This window comes from Rhincodon typus, chromosome 10, assembly GCF_021869965.1.
Source record: "Rhincodon typus isolate 14 chromosome 10, sRhiTyp1.1, whole genome shotgun sequence".
Taxonomy (NCBI): Eukaryota; Metazoa; Chordata; class Chondrichthyes; order Orectolobiformes; family Rhincodontidae; genus Rhincodon; species Rhincodon typus.
In genome coordinates this window covers 39,434,611-39,454,479 of record NC_063341.1, presented here as the reverse complement: position 1 = coordinate 39,454,479, position 19,869 = coordinate 39,434,611, and the positions used below count along the sequence as shown (strand labels likewise).

Here is a 19,869-nt window from a genome sequence, read left to right as displayed (position 1 = left end):
TCCACCATGGTTGTAGTAGCTGGTCATGGTCTGGATTCATCCAGCATCTTCATATGTCCTTAGGCTGCCATTCTATACTGCTCTAATGCAAGTGCAAAGTACTTTTAAAATGAAATAATAAGGTAAAAAACTAACTAAGGTACAGAGGAAGTAGCAACATAGGAAAGAAATAGATTAAAATAGCAAGAGATAGTAAGAACTGCCGATGTTCGAGTCAAAGATAACAGAGTGTAGAGCTGGAAGAACACAACAGGCCAGGCAGCATCAGAGCAGGAAAGTTGACATTTCAGAACGGGACCCTTCTTCAGAAACAAAGGGTCCCGACACAAAACGTTAACTTTTCTACTCCTCTGATTAAAAAAGCAAGCAGCGTGCTCTTCTTAAAACGGAGCAAATTTCCAGGATCATGTTGTCCATCTCCTAATTACCACACTGCATGTTTATAGGTTGAGATGAAATAACTTACTAAAAAAGCATTTTTATTTACAAGATCAGTTCATAGTTATGACAACACAGGATTATGTTATGTATCATTAAAATTATTCTTACCTCTCTTGCATTGTGTTGTTGCAAAAAATGTAGTTGATCATCCTCTGTTTTTACATTTGTTGGGTCTGTCAGCTCAGAATATTCTAGTCGACTATTTAAATACTGCTCATTAACATTTTCATACATCGCTTGATGCAGCTCATTCTCTTCATCCACCAACATTTCTTGCTGTTCACTGCTTGGATTCCACTGACCTCTTGCAAACCTTTCAGCTTCACTGGCAGCATTGCTGTGATTTAAATTCAACAACTGTAAAGGCACCCCAGGTTCATCAACTAGTTCTTCTTCAGAAAATGAAGTATCTTCGAATTCCTATTGGCAGCAAAGAAAAATAATACTGCTAGCTGCAGCCTACATGAAATGTAACAACACATTTAATTCAAGCATTAGAACAGAAAATTTCTCAATGAGCTCATCAAAATATTTTTGAATGTCAAAATTATATCAAACAAAATAAAGATTGATAAGGAGGAAAAATGATTTATTAGAATTCTAAGTGCAGTTCTGAAATTGATTTTATATGCTGTGCCATTTTTCTCTCTTTTAATTTCCAAATATTAGAAGTGCTCAGTGCAGTTAAGAAATGCACATGAATCTTAATAAAGAATGAGAATTCTGAGAAAATCTGTTGTTAGTGTGACCAATTTCTATTTCATCAAAGCACACAACTCAAAATATTATTCAAGCAACAGGTGAATATTACAAACTTTCATTAACAGGAAAGAAATAAAACTGAATATTACACATAAACAGAAGCTTTAAAACAGAGTGTGTTGGGTTAACTCTGAATAAGCTGTCAAGAAGCAATATGTTACATTGATACCTTGGCATACATTTATAATTCTTGACTGAGATTACTTGAACTGTGATTTCCATCATTAAAGCTATGAGTTTTTTTTTTACAGTAGAGTGCCGTTATTAATTGTATAATAATGGTGTTAAATTTCACGGAGGCAATAGGGATTCACTGGGGATTCACTTGTGCTTCTATAAATAGGAACGGGCTGAAACCATAGTAGCTAGATTAGAAGACGAATGACTCTAATATGCATCTCTATAAACAAAGCTTATACAATTGTGTAAAGATTGACTCAAATTCCAGGCCTCACCACCTGGCTTTCTGGCCGTAGTCTGGCAGGGAAGGAATCATACTGACATTCTGAATGTAGGCTATTCAACGAAACAGTTCTGACAGGGATCTAATGCAAGGGGGTGGTCTGTTGTTCCCTTCATGCGTAATAGTATTCTTTATTTACATCTCAGATTTTTTGTGGAGTTTTTTTCTCTTGCCAGAATTTTCTGTATTTTCTTGCCTTTTTCTCATCGAATTAGGGAATCACAAAGTTGTTGCAATGCAAAAGAAGGCCATTCAGCACATCGTGTCTGCTCCAGTTCCTCAAATGAGCAGCTCATTGGTGCCATTCTCCTGCATTAAGTCTGCACACCGCTCTTTTTCAAATAACTATTTAATTTCCTTTTGATTGCCTTGATTTATTTAATTATTAAGTAATAATCATATAGACTTTTCTTATTTTCCTAAATCATCTTAATTACATGCATAAATCTTTACATAAGAAATAGGAGCAGCAATAGGCTATGTGGTTCCAAGATCCGGCTCTGCTTTATTTTTAATAAAATCATGATTGATCTGATGGATGTAACTCCATTTTTCTGCCTGCTCTTAACTCCCCCGTAATTTAAAAATCTGGTTAACTTCGTCTTATTTGCAAAGACACTTTATCATTTAATAATGCCTGGAGGACTTAAGTTTTGAAGGATTGTGCAAAATGGATTTATTTCAAGCTTTGTAAAAATACTTGGCATAGGTTCCTCTAAATAGGTTATTGACAGTTCACTGTTGACATTGGAAATCTTTTTAAATAAAGCTTCCAAAAATCACACAAATTGTGATATCTGCCTGTTTTGCTGTATAACACCATTGGGCTGTTCTGAACAGGGACTAGTGTGAAAAGATGTACGTTTAGCCGATTCAGGTTGAAGGAAAGCCAGAAAATCAAGGGCAAAGTTTGCTAAGAACAAGCTGCCCAGGTGATCCCTTTCATTTCTGAAAAGAAAATCCTCGAGTGAAATTTATTAGTTCCTTTTAAAGAGTGATCGATGAAACATTCAAGACTCAAGATTCTACCTCCTGAGCAAGTTGCGTCTTCAAAAGACAACCATGCATGATTAGTGACTTGATCGCAAGTGCCAGAACATCATTTCAACAGACCATGAGCATCCTATTCTTATCCTTTCTCTTTCAAGAGCACTCCATTGGTAAATATGGGCCTTTTTTTTTCAAAAAGGCAACCTCTGCAAAGAAATCTATTTCTTTTTCTGAAGAGACCGCATGTTTTGGAGATATTGAGATGGATAAGCATTTCTAATTCTACGTTAATATCTCTATGCAGTCACCAATCATTGCACCTTTCTTGAATAAGTTTTGTTTTGGCAATAAACCAATAATTCTGTTTATTAAGAAACCTGGTTGACAGATCTTGCTCGGTGAAACCATAAACAGAAAATGTACTTAACTGGAGATAGTAAGAACTGCTGATGCTGGAGTCTGAGATAACAGTGTTGAGCTGGAGGAACACAGCAGGCCAGACAGCATCGAGATCCTGCTCTTCTGATGCTGCCTGGCCTGCTATGTTCCTCCAGCTCCACACTAAGGTATTTAACGGAGCATCTTGGCAAATAGAAAAGAATATTTTTATTTTATGCTGTGACCTGTGGAGTAGTGGGACCAGAGTGACAGAGCACTCCTCCAACCTTGACCATAACACATTAAACATATTCAAAAACCAGTATCCACTGCTGTATGGGATAGAGACTTCCAAAGAAAAAATAAATTCCAGTTCATCCCAGTTTAAGCTGGAGACCTTTTGCTTTGAAAATATGTGCCATAGCTCCAGGTTCCTCCACCAGGTGAAACATTCTTGCACTGCCAGAGCCCTACATATTTCTACAAGATTGCTGCTCATTTTTTTTTCTAAATTCCAATAAGTACAAGCCCAACCTCTTCATCTTAGGAAATTAACCTGGTCAACACTCTGTGAACTGCCTCCAATGTAGTAATATCCTTCCTCAAATGAGGAGACCAAACCATACGCCAGTACTCATGTACAATCTACTAAGGTCCTGCACAACTGAAGCAAGATCCACCTACATTTATATTCTATCTCGGTGCATTCCATTTCTTTATTCATTTGTGAGATGTGGGCGTTACTGGCTGGCCAGCATTTTTGGCTAATCCCTAGTTGCCCTTGAGAAGGTGGTGGTGAGCTGCCTTCTTGAACCGCTGCAGTCCATCTGCTGTGGGTTGACCCACAATGCCATTAGAGAGAAAATTACAGGATTGTGACCCAGCAGTGAAGGAATAGCGATATATTTCCAAATCAGGATTGTAAGTGGCTTGGAGGGGAACTTGCATGTGGTGGCGTTCCAATGTATCCACTGCTTTTGTCCTTCTAGATGGATGTGGTCATGGGTTTGGAAAGTACTGTCTGAGGATCTTCAGTGAATTTCTGCAGTGCATCTTGTAGATAGTACACACTGCTGCTCCTGAGCATTGGTGGTGGAGGGAGTGATAGCTTGTGAATGTAGTGCGAATCAAGCAGCCTGCTTTGTCCTGCATGGTGTCAAGCTTCTTAAGTGTTTTTGGAGCTGCACCCATCCAGGCAAGTGAGGGGTATTTCTCCACACTCCTGACTTGTGTCTTGTAGATGATGGACAGGCTTTGGGGAATCCAGAGGTGAGTTACTCACCACAGTATTCCTATCCTCTGACTCTTGTAGCTAGTGTGTTTATGTGGTGAGTCCAGTCGAGCTTCTGGTCAATGGTGTCCTCCAGAATGTTAATAATGGGGGATTCAGTGATGGCAACACCATTGAATTTAAGGCGCAGTGGTTAAATTGTTTTTTATTGGTGATGTTCATTGACTGACATTTGTGTGGCACAATTGTTTCTTGTCACTGGTCAGCTCAAGCCTGGATATTGTCCAGATCTTGTTACGTTTGAACACTGACTGCTACAGTATCTGAGGAGTCGTGAATGGTGCCGAACATTGTTCATCGGCGAACATCCCCACTTCTGACTCTATGATGGATGAAAGGTCACTGATGAAGCAACTGAAGATGGTTGGGCCAAGCACACTACTCTGAGGAACTCCTGCAGAGATGTCCTGGAGCTGAGATGACTGACCTTCAACAACCACAACCATCTTCCTATGTGTCAGGTATGAGTCCCAATCAGTGGAGAGTTTGCCCCCTGATATCCATTGATTCCAGTTTTGCTTGGGCTCCTTGATACCACACTTGGTCAAATACAGCCTTTATGTCAAGGACTGTCACTCTTGCCTCACCTCAGGATTTCAGTTCTTTTGTCCATATTTGAACCAAGATTGTGATGAGGTCTATAGCTGAGCCATGGCAGAAACCAAACGGAACTCATGGCGGAAAAACAAGGTGGCATGGTGGCTCAATGGTTAGCACTGCTGCCTCACAGCATTAGGGACCCGGGTTCAATTCTAGCCTCAGGTGGCTGTATGTGTGGAGTTTGTACATCCTCCCCGTGTCTGCGAGAGCTTCCTCTGGGTGCTCCAGTTTCCTCCCACAGTCCAAAAATGGGTAGGTTAGGTGGATTAGCCATGGAAACTGCAGGGATAGTGTACGGGAGTGAGTCTAGGTGGGATGCTCTTCAGACAGTCTGTGTGGATTTGTTGGGTCGAATAGCCTGTTTCCATACTGTAGAGATTCTATGAGGTGTCACTGAGCAGGTACTGCTTGACAGCACTATTGATGACACTTTCCATTATTTTCTGAATGACTTTACGTAATTGTATATTAACATTTTGCATTTAATGTACAAAGACAACCAAATCCCATTGCACAGCAAAATTGTACATTTTTTTCATTTACATAATACTCAGCTTTTCTATTCTTGTCACTGAAGTAACATTCTCACATATTCCCACATTATACTCCATCTGCTAAATTTTTTGCCCTCTCATTTAATCTATCACTATCCTTTAGAGTTTTTCCATTCTCTTCCTAGCTTGGTTACCCAGGTATCTTTGTATCATCAAATATTTGGCTACAATACACCCTGTCCCTTCCTAAAGTCATTAATATAATGTAAATAGTGATGCCCGAGCTTTGATCTCCATGGCATTCAACTCGTTAGTTTCCCAATATGAAAAAAATCCATCCAAACCACCTGGGCTGAAATTTACCAAAAATCAGCACAGTGTAAATTTCATGATGTTTCATAGAAGGCTTCATTCTGTGATCCCCGGCAAGTTTTCTCAAATAATTTTACACTGTTCACATCATGAAGGATGCACCACCATGTCTCCATGGTGACACAGCATTTTCTCACTGTGGTTCGATGACCCCAATGCCCCTCCAAAGTACTAATCTGCTCTCTGTGCCTCCTACTCACTCACTTAGAATGCCTCACCATCTTTCCTGACTGATGACAGACCAGCCTCCCCAACTGATCAAAGGCCCTCTTTACTGTTCATTACTACCAAACATGACGAGCTGCTTGTTTATCTGCCTGCATTGCAAGGCAAGGCAAAGATGCAGTGAGTGTTCAAGTAAGTGTAGAATGAGTGAATGCAAGGAAAACAAGTGCCGTGACATGCACCCTGTTCTGTTGCCTGAGGCGGATGCCTATCCCTATCTGTAATGTAGTCTGACAGCAGCATTACAATGAAAGATATTGTTGAGCTCCAAAGTGCTGTCTTGAACTGCTGCACTGTGTTATAAGTGAGTCCGAAATGTGCCCTGACGACGTGGTGATTTCCAGACTGTAAGCTCCATGAATTGAAGGCTCAGGCAGTTGCTGCCAATGGACAAAGCCTGGAGGTGAAGAAGAATGCAGGCCAATTTGGAGGCCTGGTGACCTGCAGTTGCCAGTGTCCGCTTAGAGTTTCAGGTCAGATTGCCCTCTAATTTCTCTCCCACTGAATATAAATGAGGTCAGATGAGATAATAACGATACGTTAATACATGCAAATAGCTCCTTCACTGTCACTAGCCAAATTTGAATTTAGCTCTAAAACACTTAAATCTCATTTTTCGCTCTCTCCATATTTTCCCAACTGACTCATTATTGTCCTCAATATTCAGGGCCTGGGAAAACTGAGCCCAAAGTTTCCTGTTCATTAGCTAATCCTCTATCCATGCTAATGTATCACCCCAACACCAAACACTATGAGCTCTAATCTTGTGCCTTTTATGTGGCACCTTATTAAATACCTTTTTGAAACATTCAAACGTTTTCAAAGATTTATCGCTCCTATTTCGCACATTCTCAAAGAACCAAATAAATTTGTCAAACATGATTTTCCTTTCATAATACCGTGTTGACTCTGGTTGCTTTTATTATAAAATTCCAAATAGCCTGCCACTACTTCCTTAATGATTGGCAAAATACTGGAATCCATGACAGATTTTAGGCTAATTTGGCCAATGGTTTCCTGCTTTCTGGCTTCTGTCATTTTTGAATACAAGTGTTACTTTTGCAGTTGTTTTCTAGAATCTAGGCATTTTTGGAAAATTAATGTCTGTCACCAAATTTGCACCTCTACTACTAATTCACTTTCTAATGAATTTGCATTATCTGCCTGAAATGACATTTTGTAAACACCAAAGATTTCCTGACAAGCAATATGCACAAGATTCAAAATATCAATTTAAAATTTAGAAACACAGTATGTGCCATTTCTCCTTTTTAGCATTGCTGAGAAAAGACACATTTTGCTGGAAGATTTTTTGTCTTGCATTGATCAGGATAATTTACAAGGAAAAACAAAATTTATATTTTATGAGGGGAGAGTGCTGATTGGTTAGCTGTGGATTCTGCTTGATAAAGGTGCACTGGCATGGAGAAAACACCAGTTAATGAAGTCAACAAGTAGCCATCTGATAGATTGGCAACTGTCAGACATCATTAGTCTGCCCAAGAAGAAGTTACTTGCTAACAAATGTTCACACATAAATAAAATTAATGCCGGCCAACGTATTATAGAAGGAATTGAAGATCACATTTATAATCCTAACAAAGAAGCACTTACATGTGGTACTGGCAGGTTTGAGGAATAGACAAAGTTCGATATTTCCAAATCAGACTTTATATTCTCTGTAGTAGCACTTGAATCACTCAAGTCTGAATTGTCATTTTCATTTGCTTCAGTCTGAGAAGAAAATACTAATTTTGTAAATTAAGTACGAATCTTTATTGCTTTAACTCCATGTTAAGAATGATAACAAATACATTGAAAATATCAATCAAATTCTGATATTGATAAAAGATTTCTCCTCACCAAGATCTCAACTTTTTCACTTTGTTACAGTCAACATCTGAGCACACAGGAAAGTTCTATGATTTTCATAGACATTCTGATGACCAATATATGTTTAAGCCATAAAGAAATGTTTCTTTACACCTAACATTAATTGTCTCAAGTTTGAAGTTCACATCATATTTGCGATTGATCTCATTAAATGTCATCCATTTGGGTGATTCCCTATAAGGCCCTAAAGTATTGTACAGCAATAAAATCAAAATATTTTGAATACAGACACCGAAAATACAAAAAAAAATCCGAGTTCAAAGAAATACATCAGACGTTAGAGTGAAGATTCAAGAGGATGGTATCATACTGGAGTAAATAGATAAGTCTACCCATTTAGGGCAAATGATAAGAAAAGATTGCCAATGTGATGCATAAGTTAAACTAAGGATAGAGGGGTAATTTTGTGAAGTTGCATGATGTGCTGACAACAAGAAAGTTCAAGCTTGCAACAAGGATAAAACTCATAAGATGCTACATTCTTTCCATTTTCCTGGATGCCTCAGAAAGCAGATGATAAATAAAGATCTGTAAAAGTAAACAAAGGCCTCTGACGTGTGGATGCTTAGGTGTGTTATAAAATTTCCAAACACAGACTAAATGACAAATGAAGAGGTACTTGAAACTGCAACAGCAAAAAGAAAACTCAAAAGTGATATCCAGAAAAGAAAATATCAGTATTTCAGTCATTTGGTCAGAAGTGAAAAGCTACAGCAATCTATTCTAAAAGTGGAAGGCAGCAGAAAGACAGGTTGACCTAAGTGTAGTTAGATGATGGATGTCAGACAGTGGTTGCAGATGAGCTACAGTCATTATATGACAATAATGTAAGATACAAATGTGATATATGACAGCAAATCAGCTCGCAGTAGAAGCTACAATCCTCAGCAGAAATTGCTGAGAAAAATCATCTGGCAAGGGGCTGAGAAGGCAGTCTGGGAGGAGACGAACCATAATAACAAAATTATGAATCTCAGCTGTACTTTCTTTTTAAAGGATTTTATAAATGCCTAGTGAACAAATGTGCAGTGAGGCATTGAGCGAATACATACATAGCTTCAAAGGTTATTATATGAATTCCTATTTTATACAGTTAGTTGATTTCAATTAATTAATAATTGAAGTGTTATAGAATCACAGAATCCCTACAGTGTGGAACAGTCCATTCAGCCCATTGGGTCCACACTAACCCTCCAAAGAGCAGCCCACCTAGACACCCCCTCTTACCCTATCCTTTTACTCGGTGCATTTCCCATGGCTAATCCACCTAGCCTGTACATCCCTGAACACTACGGGCAATTTAGCATGGCCAATCCACCTAACCTGCACGTCTTTGGATTGTGGGAGGAAACCAAAGCACCCGGAGGAAACCCACCCAGATGCATGGAGAATGTGCAAACTCCACACAGACAGTCACCCAAGGCTGGAATCGAACCTGGGTCCCTGGCGCTGCGGCGGCAGTGCTAACCATTAAGCCACCTTGCCGTACCATCATCCACAACTAGTAAAATGCAAAATATTTTTTGCAAGGTTACTACTTTTGATTGCAATGCATTCACAATATTGGAGCATTTTGTATATACATGTGCTGTTTGTGGTCAGGTCCTCTACATTTAGTAACATACCTCACTGTCATACAGGAATTAGACAAATACTATGAAAATACCGAATGACATCAATATAAAAACAACCAATCTGCAAAATGTAACGAAGTTATACAACTCAGAGATGGTCATTCAGCCCCATCATGCCTGTGTATGCTCTGAGCCTGCCAGCTCTCTCCCATAACCCTGGCTACAATTTTTCTCTTTCAAGTACTTATTCAATTCCCTTTTGATTATTAGCACATCTGTTTTCATCACCTTCTCAATTCATACATTCCTGATCATAACAAAAGTAGTGATAATCACTCAATTAGTTCTTTCTTAAATCTGTTTGTTCTGATTACTAACCCTCCTGTCAATGAAAGCAGCTTCACTTGATCAGCTCTATCAAATGTGCTTGGAATTTGGAGCATCTTAATTAACTCTTCCCTTAACCTGATAGTTTATCCTACTTCTGGACAAAAATGAAGCCCGTCATCCTTGTTATAAGAGTAAAGTATTCTGGATGCTGGAAATTTTAAACAAAGAAATGGAAAATGTTGTGTAAACTCAGCAGCATATGTAGAGAGAGTAACAGGGTTGACTCCTCAGGTCAGACACGGTACATCAAAGCAATGAACGCTGAGAGATGTAACACCTTTTGACCAAGACAAAGAAAGTGAAGGAGGAGAGGAAAGAACAAAGGACAAGGTCTATGGAAGGATGAAATGCAGCAGAGATGAATGGAATGATTTTGAAGGGCAATAGGAGACAATATTGTGACAAGCAAAAGACATATCTGGACTAGAATTAAATGGAAAGGTAGAATCACTACTCATAGCTGTCATCCAAAGCAATAAAGAAGGCACTTATTTTCTCATTTAATCTGACCTGTCCTCCATGCTATCACAGATCATCCTGTTTGTTCTCATCATTCCACCTCTTCTCAGTTTCTCTACTTGAGCCCTACATCTCTCTGTTCCTGCAGACAATTCATAATTAGATTATGTTCCTTCTTTCTTCCTCAAAACCTGTTTTCCAAAATATTGCATGACTACTGACATACTCGTGCAAATACTAAATATGAATGGCATAATTATCAGTTACCTTTGCTTCTGGGCATTGCAAGGCCTGAGGCCGCAATATCATCCAGTACTAAATATTAATTCAATAACAGACAAACATCCCAACGCCAAAACAATTATACCATGCTGCCTGCTGTCTGAGCTGTAGTGTCTTGCAATTCTGGTGAATTGCCCCCCCTGTTGGGGAGATGTCAGCCGAGTTTGTTTTATAGTGGATACCTACAATTCTGTTCGTCTTACTCAGTGCAATACACAACAGAAAGCTGATGAGGAGGCTGGGATGGAATTTTCGTTTACATTCCATTTGTGAAAGTCAGGATTAAAGAACACTAAAACTTTTTTGGAAGTGCTAACATTTATTAGAAGGAAATTTGAATGAGTTGAAAGCTTGTTCAGGTGCACAGTAAATCAGCATGGTACGTAATTGGAGAAATAGCATTAATGGCATATTCAAGGATGATCAGTGAATTCAGCTCGAACAAAAAAGCTGTCTAATTATGAACAAGGTTATACATTTGGCTAAATGGGAAAAAAAATGACAATAAATTAAACGTTACTCCCATTAAAATGGGCCAGATACATTTGAGGTAGTGTCTAACCAGCCTTATCCAAGAAATCCCAGTGCAATGGACTATGCTGAGTTTAACGAGATTCTAAACTCATGTCATGACTAAGAATGTGATTACACCGAGATTTATATTCCATCAAAGGAAGCAGTTGCCATGTAAGAGTGCTACAGATTACTTTCTCAAGTTAAAGAAACTCACACATCACTGTGGATTTTTTGTCTTAATTCACTTATGGGCATCATTCACTGGCTCTCCCAAGTTATCCTTGAGAAGATCGTGGGTGAGCTCCCTTACTGATCCACTGCAGTTGTTGTGTGATAAATACAAGGATGTAATGCAAACATAGAATTCGACCGTCAAGACACATTTGCAGGAGGCCAAAACATGAATGGATCCCAGGCCACGTTTCTGAGGAACACCTATAAGTTGATGTAGAAGGAGACCAACAACGAGGCCACATACAAGCAAATAACAGAAAAGAACAGCTACATATTGCAAGGGAGCTACTTTTCTGAGATGGGGAGGGAAGTGCACTGCAATTCAGCAAGGTCAAGGCTACAGCAGCTAGGTTCACGGTCTCACAGCCAAAAAATTAGATGATACCATTCCCAAGGTAGCCACCAATCATTCAATGCTCCATTTGCAGACTAAGTGTTAAGACTGTAGAAAAATTGTTCATAAATCAGATGACATGCCAGATTATGATGTCGGCTACAGTCATACAATGGCATGACAGATCCAAAGCTAATTCAGGAGTCGGGAAATATGCACATGATAAATATGGAAACTGACAGAAAGGGTATCAAGCTGGATCATCAAAGGTTGTACTCAAAGACCAAGAGAAACAGCACATGGAAGATGAGAATAATGGGGCTGAAGCTACAACTGCAGCACCCACAGTAAAAATATCAGAAATGCACTACTTACTTTCATCATTGATAAAGCTACAACTATATCTATTATCTCAGAGTGGGAGTGATAAACCTCTAAATCACATTTCCTTTGGCAAAATTGGTATGAAACTGACTAGATAGTCTAATAACAGTATTCTAGTATTAAGGCAAGTTAGAATTAGAGTGGAATATGATGATGCATCCTACTACTTGCCATTGGTCTCAAAAGGAGGGAGCAAAGTCTTCAGATAGGAAGGGTTTGGCTTAGAAAAATAGAGTTAAAATGAACCAAGTTATTTATAGTAGGGATCAGCAACAGTTTGCCCAGCATTGATCAAGTGCTCGAAGAGCAGGCAGTGTTCATGAAGCAAAAAGGACCAAATGATCAAATTTAGCCATCATTATGATAGACATACTATAAATCAGGAAATTATACAAAGACCAATGTTCTTTTGAGATTTCCCACAAAGGTTGCCTCAGTTCTAGCCACTGTCACCTGTGAATTAGTTTACAAACACAAATGACACATCCCCAGAGTCTGCTAGAGAAATTAATGAAGAAACTTGCACAGATCTAGTGCTCAGTCCTCAATTATTTTTTGAATGGGTGGCCTAAAAAGTGCAATGAAAAGAAACCTACAGGAATATTTCACATGTAGAAATGGACCAAGTGTACATCAAGGCTGTTTCCTATCCAGTTTATGAGGTATTATGCCATCAAGGTGTAGACAGAGATTTTGTGAGGGGTTTCATCAAGACCACAGAGGGGGTAATCTGTTTGAAAGCAGTAGCAAGATGATGTTTTTGGGATTTAAAAGTTAGAAAAAAAATTGAAGAGTTGGTGAAAATCTGTTAAGTGTCCCAGAATGAGAAATTATCTGACCGAGAAACATTGAATCATACAGTACAGAAGTAGTCCTTCAGCCCATCAAATTTTCATTGACAAAACTACTCTAAATCGACACAAGTCCAACTTTCCAGCAGTTAGCCCATAGTCGTGAATGTTATGACATTTCAAGTGCTCATCCAAGTACTTTTGAAAGGTTGCGGCATGGTGGCATAGTGGCGAGCACTGCTGCCTCACAGCGCCAAGGACCTGGGTTTAATTCTAACCTCGGGTGACTGTCTGTGTGGAGTTTGCACATTCTCCCCATGTCTCTGTAGGTTTCCTCTAGGTGGGCCAATTTCCTCCGATAGTCCAAAGACGTGCAGGTTAAGTGGATTGGACATGGTAAATGTGAGGATCAGGGCGGGATGATCTTCAGAAGGTCAGTGCAGACTCGATGGGCCAAATAGCTTTCTTCTGAACTTAGGGATTCTATGATGATTCTAGGAGTCATGATACACCAGGACTGAAATTTAGAGAGTTCAATGCTGTTCCGAAAGTCATGGTGGACAAACCACTAAGGTCATAAGAACGGGATTGTTGTAAAGAAACTAGATGTCTTGACCTAACTAATGAAGATTAAGAAGAAACTTCCTGACTGTCATGAAGATTTTTTGCTTGAAAGAGGTAATATGACCAAGGGAGACACTAGCAGCCTCCTATCATCTAAATTCCCTTCATAGCAAAGTAAAGTCAAATAGACATTTTGTCAAAAAGAAAGAGAATGTTTGCTGATATCACAATATCTACCAGCATCAGAAAGTAAGTCATGGTGAGGTTGTAGACTTGCTCACTGAGCCAGTGTGTTTGATTGTAGACATTTCGTCACCCTGCTAGGTAACATTGTCAGTGCGCCTCCAGTGAAGTGTCGGTGTTCTGTCCCGCTTGTTATTTATATGCCTCAGTTTGCTGGAGTGGTTAGCATCACTTCAGGTTCTATTTTTCAGTGGTTAGTATGCCGGCTCCAGTTCAATGTGTTTGTATATACAAAGCGATATATAAACAGAATGGGAAGTGATGCCAACCACCTCAGAAAACCGAGACACATAAATAACAAGCGGGACAGGACACCAGGGCTTCACTGAAGGTGCACTGACAATGTTACCTAGCAGGGTGACGAAACATCTGCAATCAAACACACCGGCTCGGCGAGCAAGTCCACAACTTCATCCACAACCCCAGCTACAAATCTTAAAAACTTTAAAAGTCAGTCATGGTCTTTGTTGAAGACGACAAATTAATGCCACACTCCCAATCATTTAGGTAGAACTGGCAGTCACGGTCAAATGTTCAGATTTGATTGTCATAAATGTTGAGAGAACAGTCAACAAGTCAATAGAAATGATACGCAGACAGAAAAAGAATGATGCCAGATGTGTTTCATATTAATAGAAAGTGTGCAGGCATAAAGAGGAAAAAACGTTGTTCTAAACACAACTTCTTGTTAAATGGGGTTTTCATTAAACACTCAGGTGTTAAGGGTAGACAACCAGTTTTATGTGCAAATTACTCTGGCAGTAGTGGTCACGTGCTTTGGTTGTGAATACAGTAAACAAATATGAAATCCATTCTCTTAAATTCAGGTAATCTCATTTAATCATTTTGTATTCTAGCACTTGTGTATCTTTTTTATATTTCGATGATAATATGTTGTGACAGAGTGTAGTATATTGCTGACATAGTGTAGTATGTTACAATATCTGACCATTTTGTTACATTGTATATTTACCCAACAGAGAAGGCAAAGAGTTTACTCAATAACGGCTGCCTGCAGTTGACTTTGTGTTAATCTTACTCAGTGCAATGCAGACACAAAACATATAAAAATCTATCACAGCATCTTTGGGAGAACAGAAGGAAATTTTTTTAAGAAGTATTTTAAAAGTAAACCCATTTCTTTTCATGTGATGCCCCTGATAGGGATTACACTTTGACCACCTGTAACCTGAAGATTTGATGTTAATTCATCCAACCAGATTAATGGCCCCATGACTAGCAAAGGAGGATTGAAGTGTAGGCGAGCAGTAGTGAAAGGAGACTGTATAGTCAGGGGCAGAGATAAGCGTTTCCGTGGCCACAAGTGAGACTCTGAGCGTTGCCTCCTTAGTGCTGCTCCCTAGACGGTGAGCAGCCAGAGGTCATGGGCCTATATTGGTCCTAATGACACAGGCAATAAGAGAGATGAGATCCAACAATGGGAGTTCAGGGAGTTAGGTAGAAAGTTGAAAAGCAGGACTTCTAGGGTTGTAACCTTGGGATTACTTCCTGTGTCACTTGCCAGTGAGGTTCGGAATAGTAAGATAGTACAGTTAAATATGTGACTAAAGAGCTGGTGTAGGAGGGATGGCTTCAGGCATGTGGATCATTGGGATGTCTTCCAGGCAGGTGGGATCTGTACAAGGAGGACAGGTTGCATCGATATCCTGGCAGGGACGTTTGCTAGTGCCACCCAGGTGGGTTTAAACTCGTGACGCAGGGGGCAGGAATCAGAACAGTAGGTCAGCAAGCTAAACAACTGAGGAGGAGTCAGAGACTAAGGCCAGTAAGGTTAAGAGGAAGAACAGACAGGAAGAGGTTACTGAATATGGCAGGTCTGAAGTATATTTGTTTTATTACAAGGAGTATGAGAGACAAGGCAGATGAACTTCAAGCTTGGATTAATACATATAGCTGTGATGTACTAGCAATTACAGAGACTTGGTTGAGAGAGGGACAAGACTGGCAGTTGAATGTTCCATGATTTAGATGTGTCAGACAAGACAGAGAGTTGTAAAAGAGGTGGGGTGAGTTGTATTACTGATCAGGGGGAATATCACAGCTGTACTGAGGGGTGACACCTTGGAGGGCTCATCCAGCAAGGCCATACGGGTACAGTTCAGGAAATGGAAAGGTGCCATCACTTTAATGGGATTGTATTACTGGTATCCCAATATCCAGCAGGTGATAGAGGAACAGATACGTGGACAGATAACACAAAAATGTAAAAACAACAGGGTTGTCGTAGAGGGTGATTTTAACTTCCCCATATTGACTGGGACTTGCTTAGTACCCAGGGATTTTGGAGGAGGGTGGAATTTTTAAGGTGTGTCCAGGATGGTTCTTTGAAATACCATGTAAAGAGTTCAACTTCCTACTGAACTGGTATTGGGGAATGAGCCTAGCCAGGTGATCAAAGTTTTAGTGGGGGAGTATTTCAGGAACTGTGACCATAATTCAATAAGTATTAAGTTATTTATGATGTGGAGATGTCAGTGTTGGACTGGGGTGGACAAAATCAAAAGTCACATGACACCAAGTTATAGTTCAACAGGTTTATTTAAAATCACAAGCTATCGGAGCGCTGCTCCTTTGTCAGTAATCAAAAACTATACAAACTAATTAAGGTTGAGAGATAATCACAAGTAATTAGTTTGTTTAGTTTCTGATTACTTGATATTTGGTTAGACCCTTGTCATGCCACTCTAATACTTACTCATGTTATTCTAGCCATTTGGCTTGTCTCTAATACCGTCTTATTTTCGATTATTTGTACTTATCTCTCAGCCTTAATTAATCAGTTCATAGATCATCCCTTCACTTGTTACTCAGCCTGTCAACACTCTACTCACACTATTTGTACTCATATGTTGACACTCTTAATTACGTGGAATTATCTTGCCATTATCTTTCCGCCTACATATTCTGTGCCTGTGCATCTCCTTCCCCTTGATGAATGAGCAGCACTTTGAAAGCTTGTGATTTTAAATAAACCTGTTGGACTACAACCTGGTGTTTGGTGACTTCTGACAAAGTTACTTATGAATAAAGATAAGAGTAGTCCTCAGGTGAAGATAGATTGCGGCAATTGTTTGAGGGTAAATCCACATCTGTCATGTGGGAATCTTATAAAGGCCAGTACGCTGCTGAGAAAATAAAGGATAAGGATGGCAAGATTCAGGAACCTGAGATGATCAGAGAAATTCAAAAAGAAAAAGATGACATACATAAGGCTTAGGAAACTGAAGACAGACAGAGCCCTCAAATAATACAGAGATCGCAGAAAAGAACTGAAACAAGAAATTAAGAGGGATAAAAGGGCCATGAAATGTCTTTGGCAAACAGAATTAAGGAAAATCCCAAGGTATTTTACACATATATAAGGAGCTAGAGGATAGCTAGGGAAAGGGTAGCTCCACTCAGGACAAAGGAGGGAATTAACGCATGGAGTCAGCAGAAGTGGGTGAGGTCCTTAATGAATATTTTGCATCAGTATTCACAAAGGAGAAGGACATTGTAGCTGTTGAGCCTCAGGAGAGATATGTTGATATTTTAGGGCAAGTCAATATAAAAAAGATGCTCGGTGTTTTTAAAAGCATTAAAGGTAGATAAATCCCCAGGTCCTGATGGGATCTATTCCAGAAGGCTAAGGGAGACAGGTGGGGAATTTTATGGGGCCTTGTCCAAAATCTTTTTATTCTCTTGTCACAGGAAAGTTCCCAGAGAACTGGAGGATAGTCAATGTTGTTCCGTAGTTTAAGAAGGGAAACAGGGATATTCCAGGAAATTATGTCATGCGAGTCTTATGTCAGTGATAGGGAAATTATTGGAGAAGCTTCTTAGGGATAGGATTTACTCACATTTGGATGGCTTTGTTTGGGGGAGGTTGTGTCTCACAGATTTGATTGAACTTTTTGAGCAAGTGTCAAAGCTGATTGATGAGGGCAGGGCAGTAGATGCTGTCTATATGAACTTTAGCAAGATGCTAGGCTAATACAAAAGGCGAATTCACATCGGATCGACAATGAGCTGGTAAGCTGGATCGAGAATCGGCTTAGTCATAGAAGACAGAGGGGTGGAAGAGTGATTTTCTGACTGGAGATCTGTGGCCAGTGGTGTTCTACAGGGAATGGTGCTGGAATCCTTGTTGTTGGTAATATATATAATGATTTGAAGGAGAACGTAGGTGGCCTGATAAGTAAGTTTGCGGATGAAACAAAGATTGGGGGAGCGGCAGATAGTGAGGAGGACTACCAGAGAATACAGCAGAACATAGGTAGGCTGGAGACTTAGGCGAAGAAATGGCAGATTAGTTTAATCCGGGCAAGTGCAAGGTGATGTATTGTGGAAGATCTAATGTAGAACCAAAGTATACAGTAAATGGAACAGCACTTAATAGCATCAAGATATGGAGGGATCCAGGCGTACAGGTCCACAGTTCCCTGAAATTGGTAACACAAGTGGATAAGGTGGTCAAGAAGGCATATGGCATGCTTGTCTTCATCAATTGAGGCATTGAGTATATAAATGAGTGTGTCATGTCGCAGATGTACAGAACTTTAATAAGGTCACATTTGGAATATTGCGTTTAGTTCTGGTTGCCACACCTCAAGAAGGATGTGGAAGCTTTGAAGAGGGTACAGAAACAGTTCACCAGGATGTTGCTCGATTTGCAGGGTATTAACTATGAAGAGAGATAGGACAAACTTGGTTTATTCTCACTTGAACAAAGGATGAGAGTCACCTGATACAAAGCTACGAAATTAACACGGTTAGGATAGATAGTCAGTCTCTTCCCCAGGGTAGATGTGTCAATTTCTAAGGAACATGGGTTTAAGTTGAAAGGGGGCAAGTTTAAAGGAGATGTGAGAGGCAGGTTTTCTAGATAGAGGGTGATATGTGCATGGAAATGTGCTGATGGAAATGGAGGAGGATATAATGTTTTAGAGGCATCTTGATAGATATTGGAATAGGCAGAGAAAAGAGAAATTTGGACCAAGTAGAGGCAAAAGGCTTTTACTTTAGAAAGGCATCATGTATTGGCCCATCTTGGCAATCCGAAGGGCCTGTTCCTGTGCTGTACTGTCCTTTGATCTTTATTTGTTCTTTGTTTATCAATTCTTTATCAATTACAGCTTTGTGAAAAATACATATCCATTTCAGGGTTGCTTATAGGTGGCTGCAGGAAACATCCTGTGACAAACAGGTTCTTCCATTAAGTAAATAAAGTCACAATTTACCTAATAGAAGAAAAAGTCACAACTTCAAAAAAATTCAGGCATCTTAAAAAAAGAAATTGCAAATAGCTTAAGATGTCGGGTAAAATTTGTAACATTTGAGCTTTTTAAGAGACAGAAAGCCACCAAACTTAATATTTTCATTTTTATCCTGTTATAGAAAATTTGAATGCTTTCATATATTGAAGTGTAATCATTTGATTATCTCAAACTGGAACAATGATGGTCTCAATCTGAATTACATAGTAAAGTAATGTATTACATTTGAAGCAGCTTACTGAAATATAACAATCTGTTGACATACAAGAAGAAAAAGAATTATTTCAGTTATATTTGAATTACATTCAATTTTAAGCAAAACTGTAAATAAACATGAAAACAAAAGAAATTGCAAGTTTTTGATTTGCAAAAGGAGTTCCGTAGAAGTAAAAAATATTTTATAGCTGTGAAACAATCAAAAGTTTGCAGTTCACGTATATTATTGGTGCTTACCACCATTGGTTTGCAGATGCCAAGGCGGACTATGCCAGTCGATGCATCTTTCAGAGCCTGAACAGCGTCCCCCAAAGCAGTATTCTCTAGATTGTAGTCATTCACAAAGACGAGCCGATCCCCGGGTAGCACCCTGCCATCACATTCAGCAACCCCACCAGCCACCAAAGAGCGAATAACAATAACAGTGCGTGCGGGATCTAAAGGATCCTGCAGAGGGAGCCAGAGACCATAAGAAATAGGTTAGACGAAAATATGAAGCAAGCTCAGATAAAGATGCATCGTACTCTCGAACTGCGCACAGCTACAAGCATAGATTCATCCCAAAATTTCTTTGCAATACACTTCAATGAAGCTTCAGTCTATAAACAGTACTTAAACGTACGTACTTTCCAGGCAGAGATAGTAGGAACTGCCGATGCTGGAGAATCTGAGATAACAAGGTGCACAGCTGGATGAA

General features: G+C 39.5%; 1 protein-coding gene across 1 annotated transcript in view; it reads right to left on the bottom strand.

Annotated features, from left to right (window-relative positions):
• The window catches only part of patj (PATJ crumbs cell polarity complex component), a 164,387-nt gene that overhangs the window by 56,223 nt on the left and 88,295 nt on the right, over positions 1-19,869 (bottom strand). Inside the window, exons 20-22 of the mRNA XM_048602089.1 lie at positions 19,410-19,619; positions 7,631-7,750; positions 550-861 (exon numbers count right to left, since the gene is read on the bottom strand). Of these exons, the coding sequence (XP_048458046.1) occupies positions 550-861; positions 7,631-7,750; positions 19,410-19,619 (642 nt within the window). The remainder of the gene's footprint in view (positions 1-549; positions 862-7,630; positions 7,751-19,409; positions 19,620-19,869) is intronic.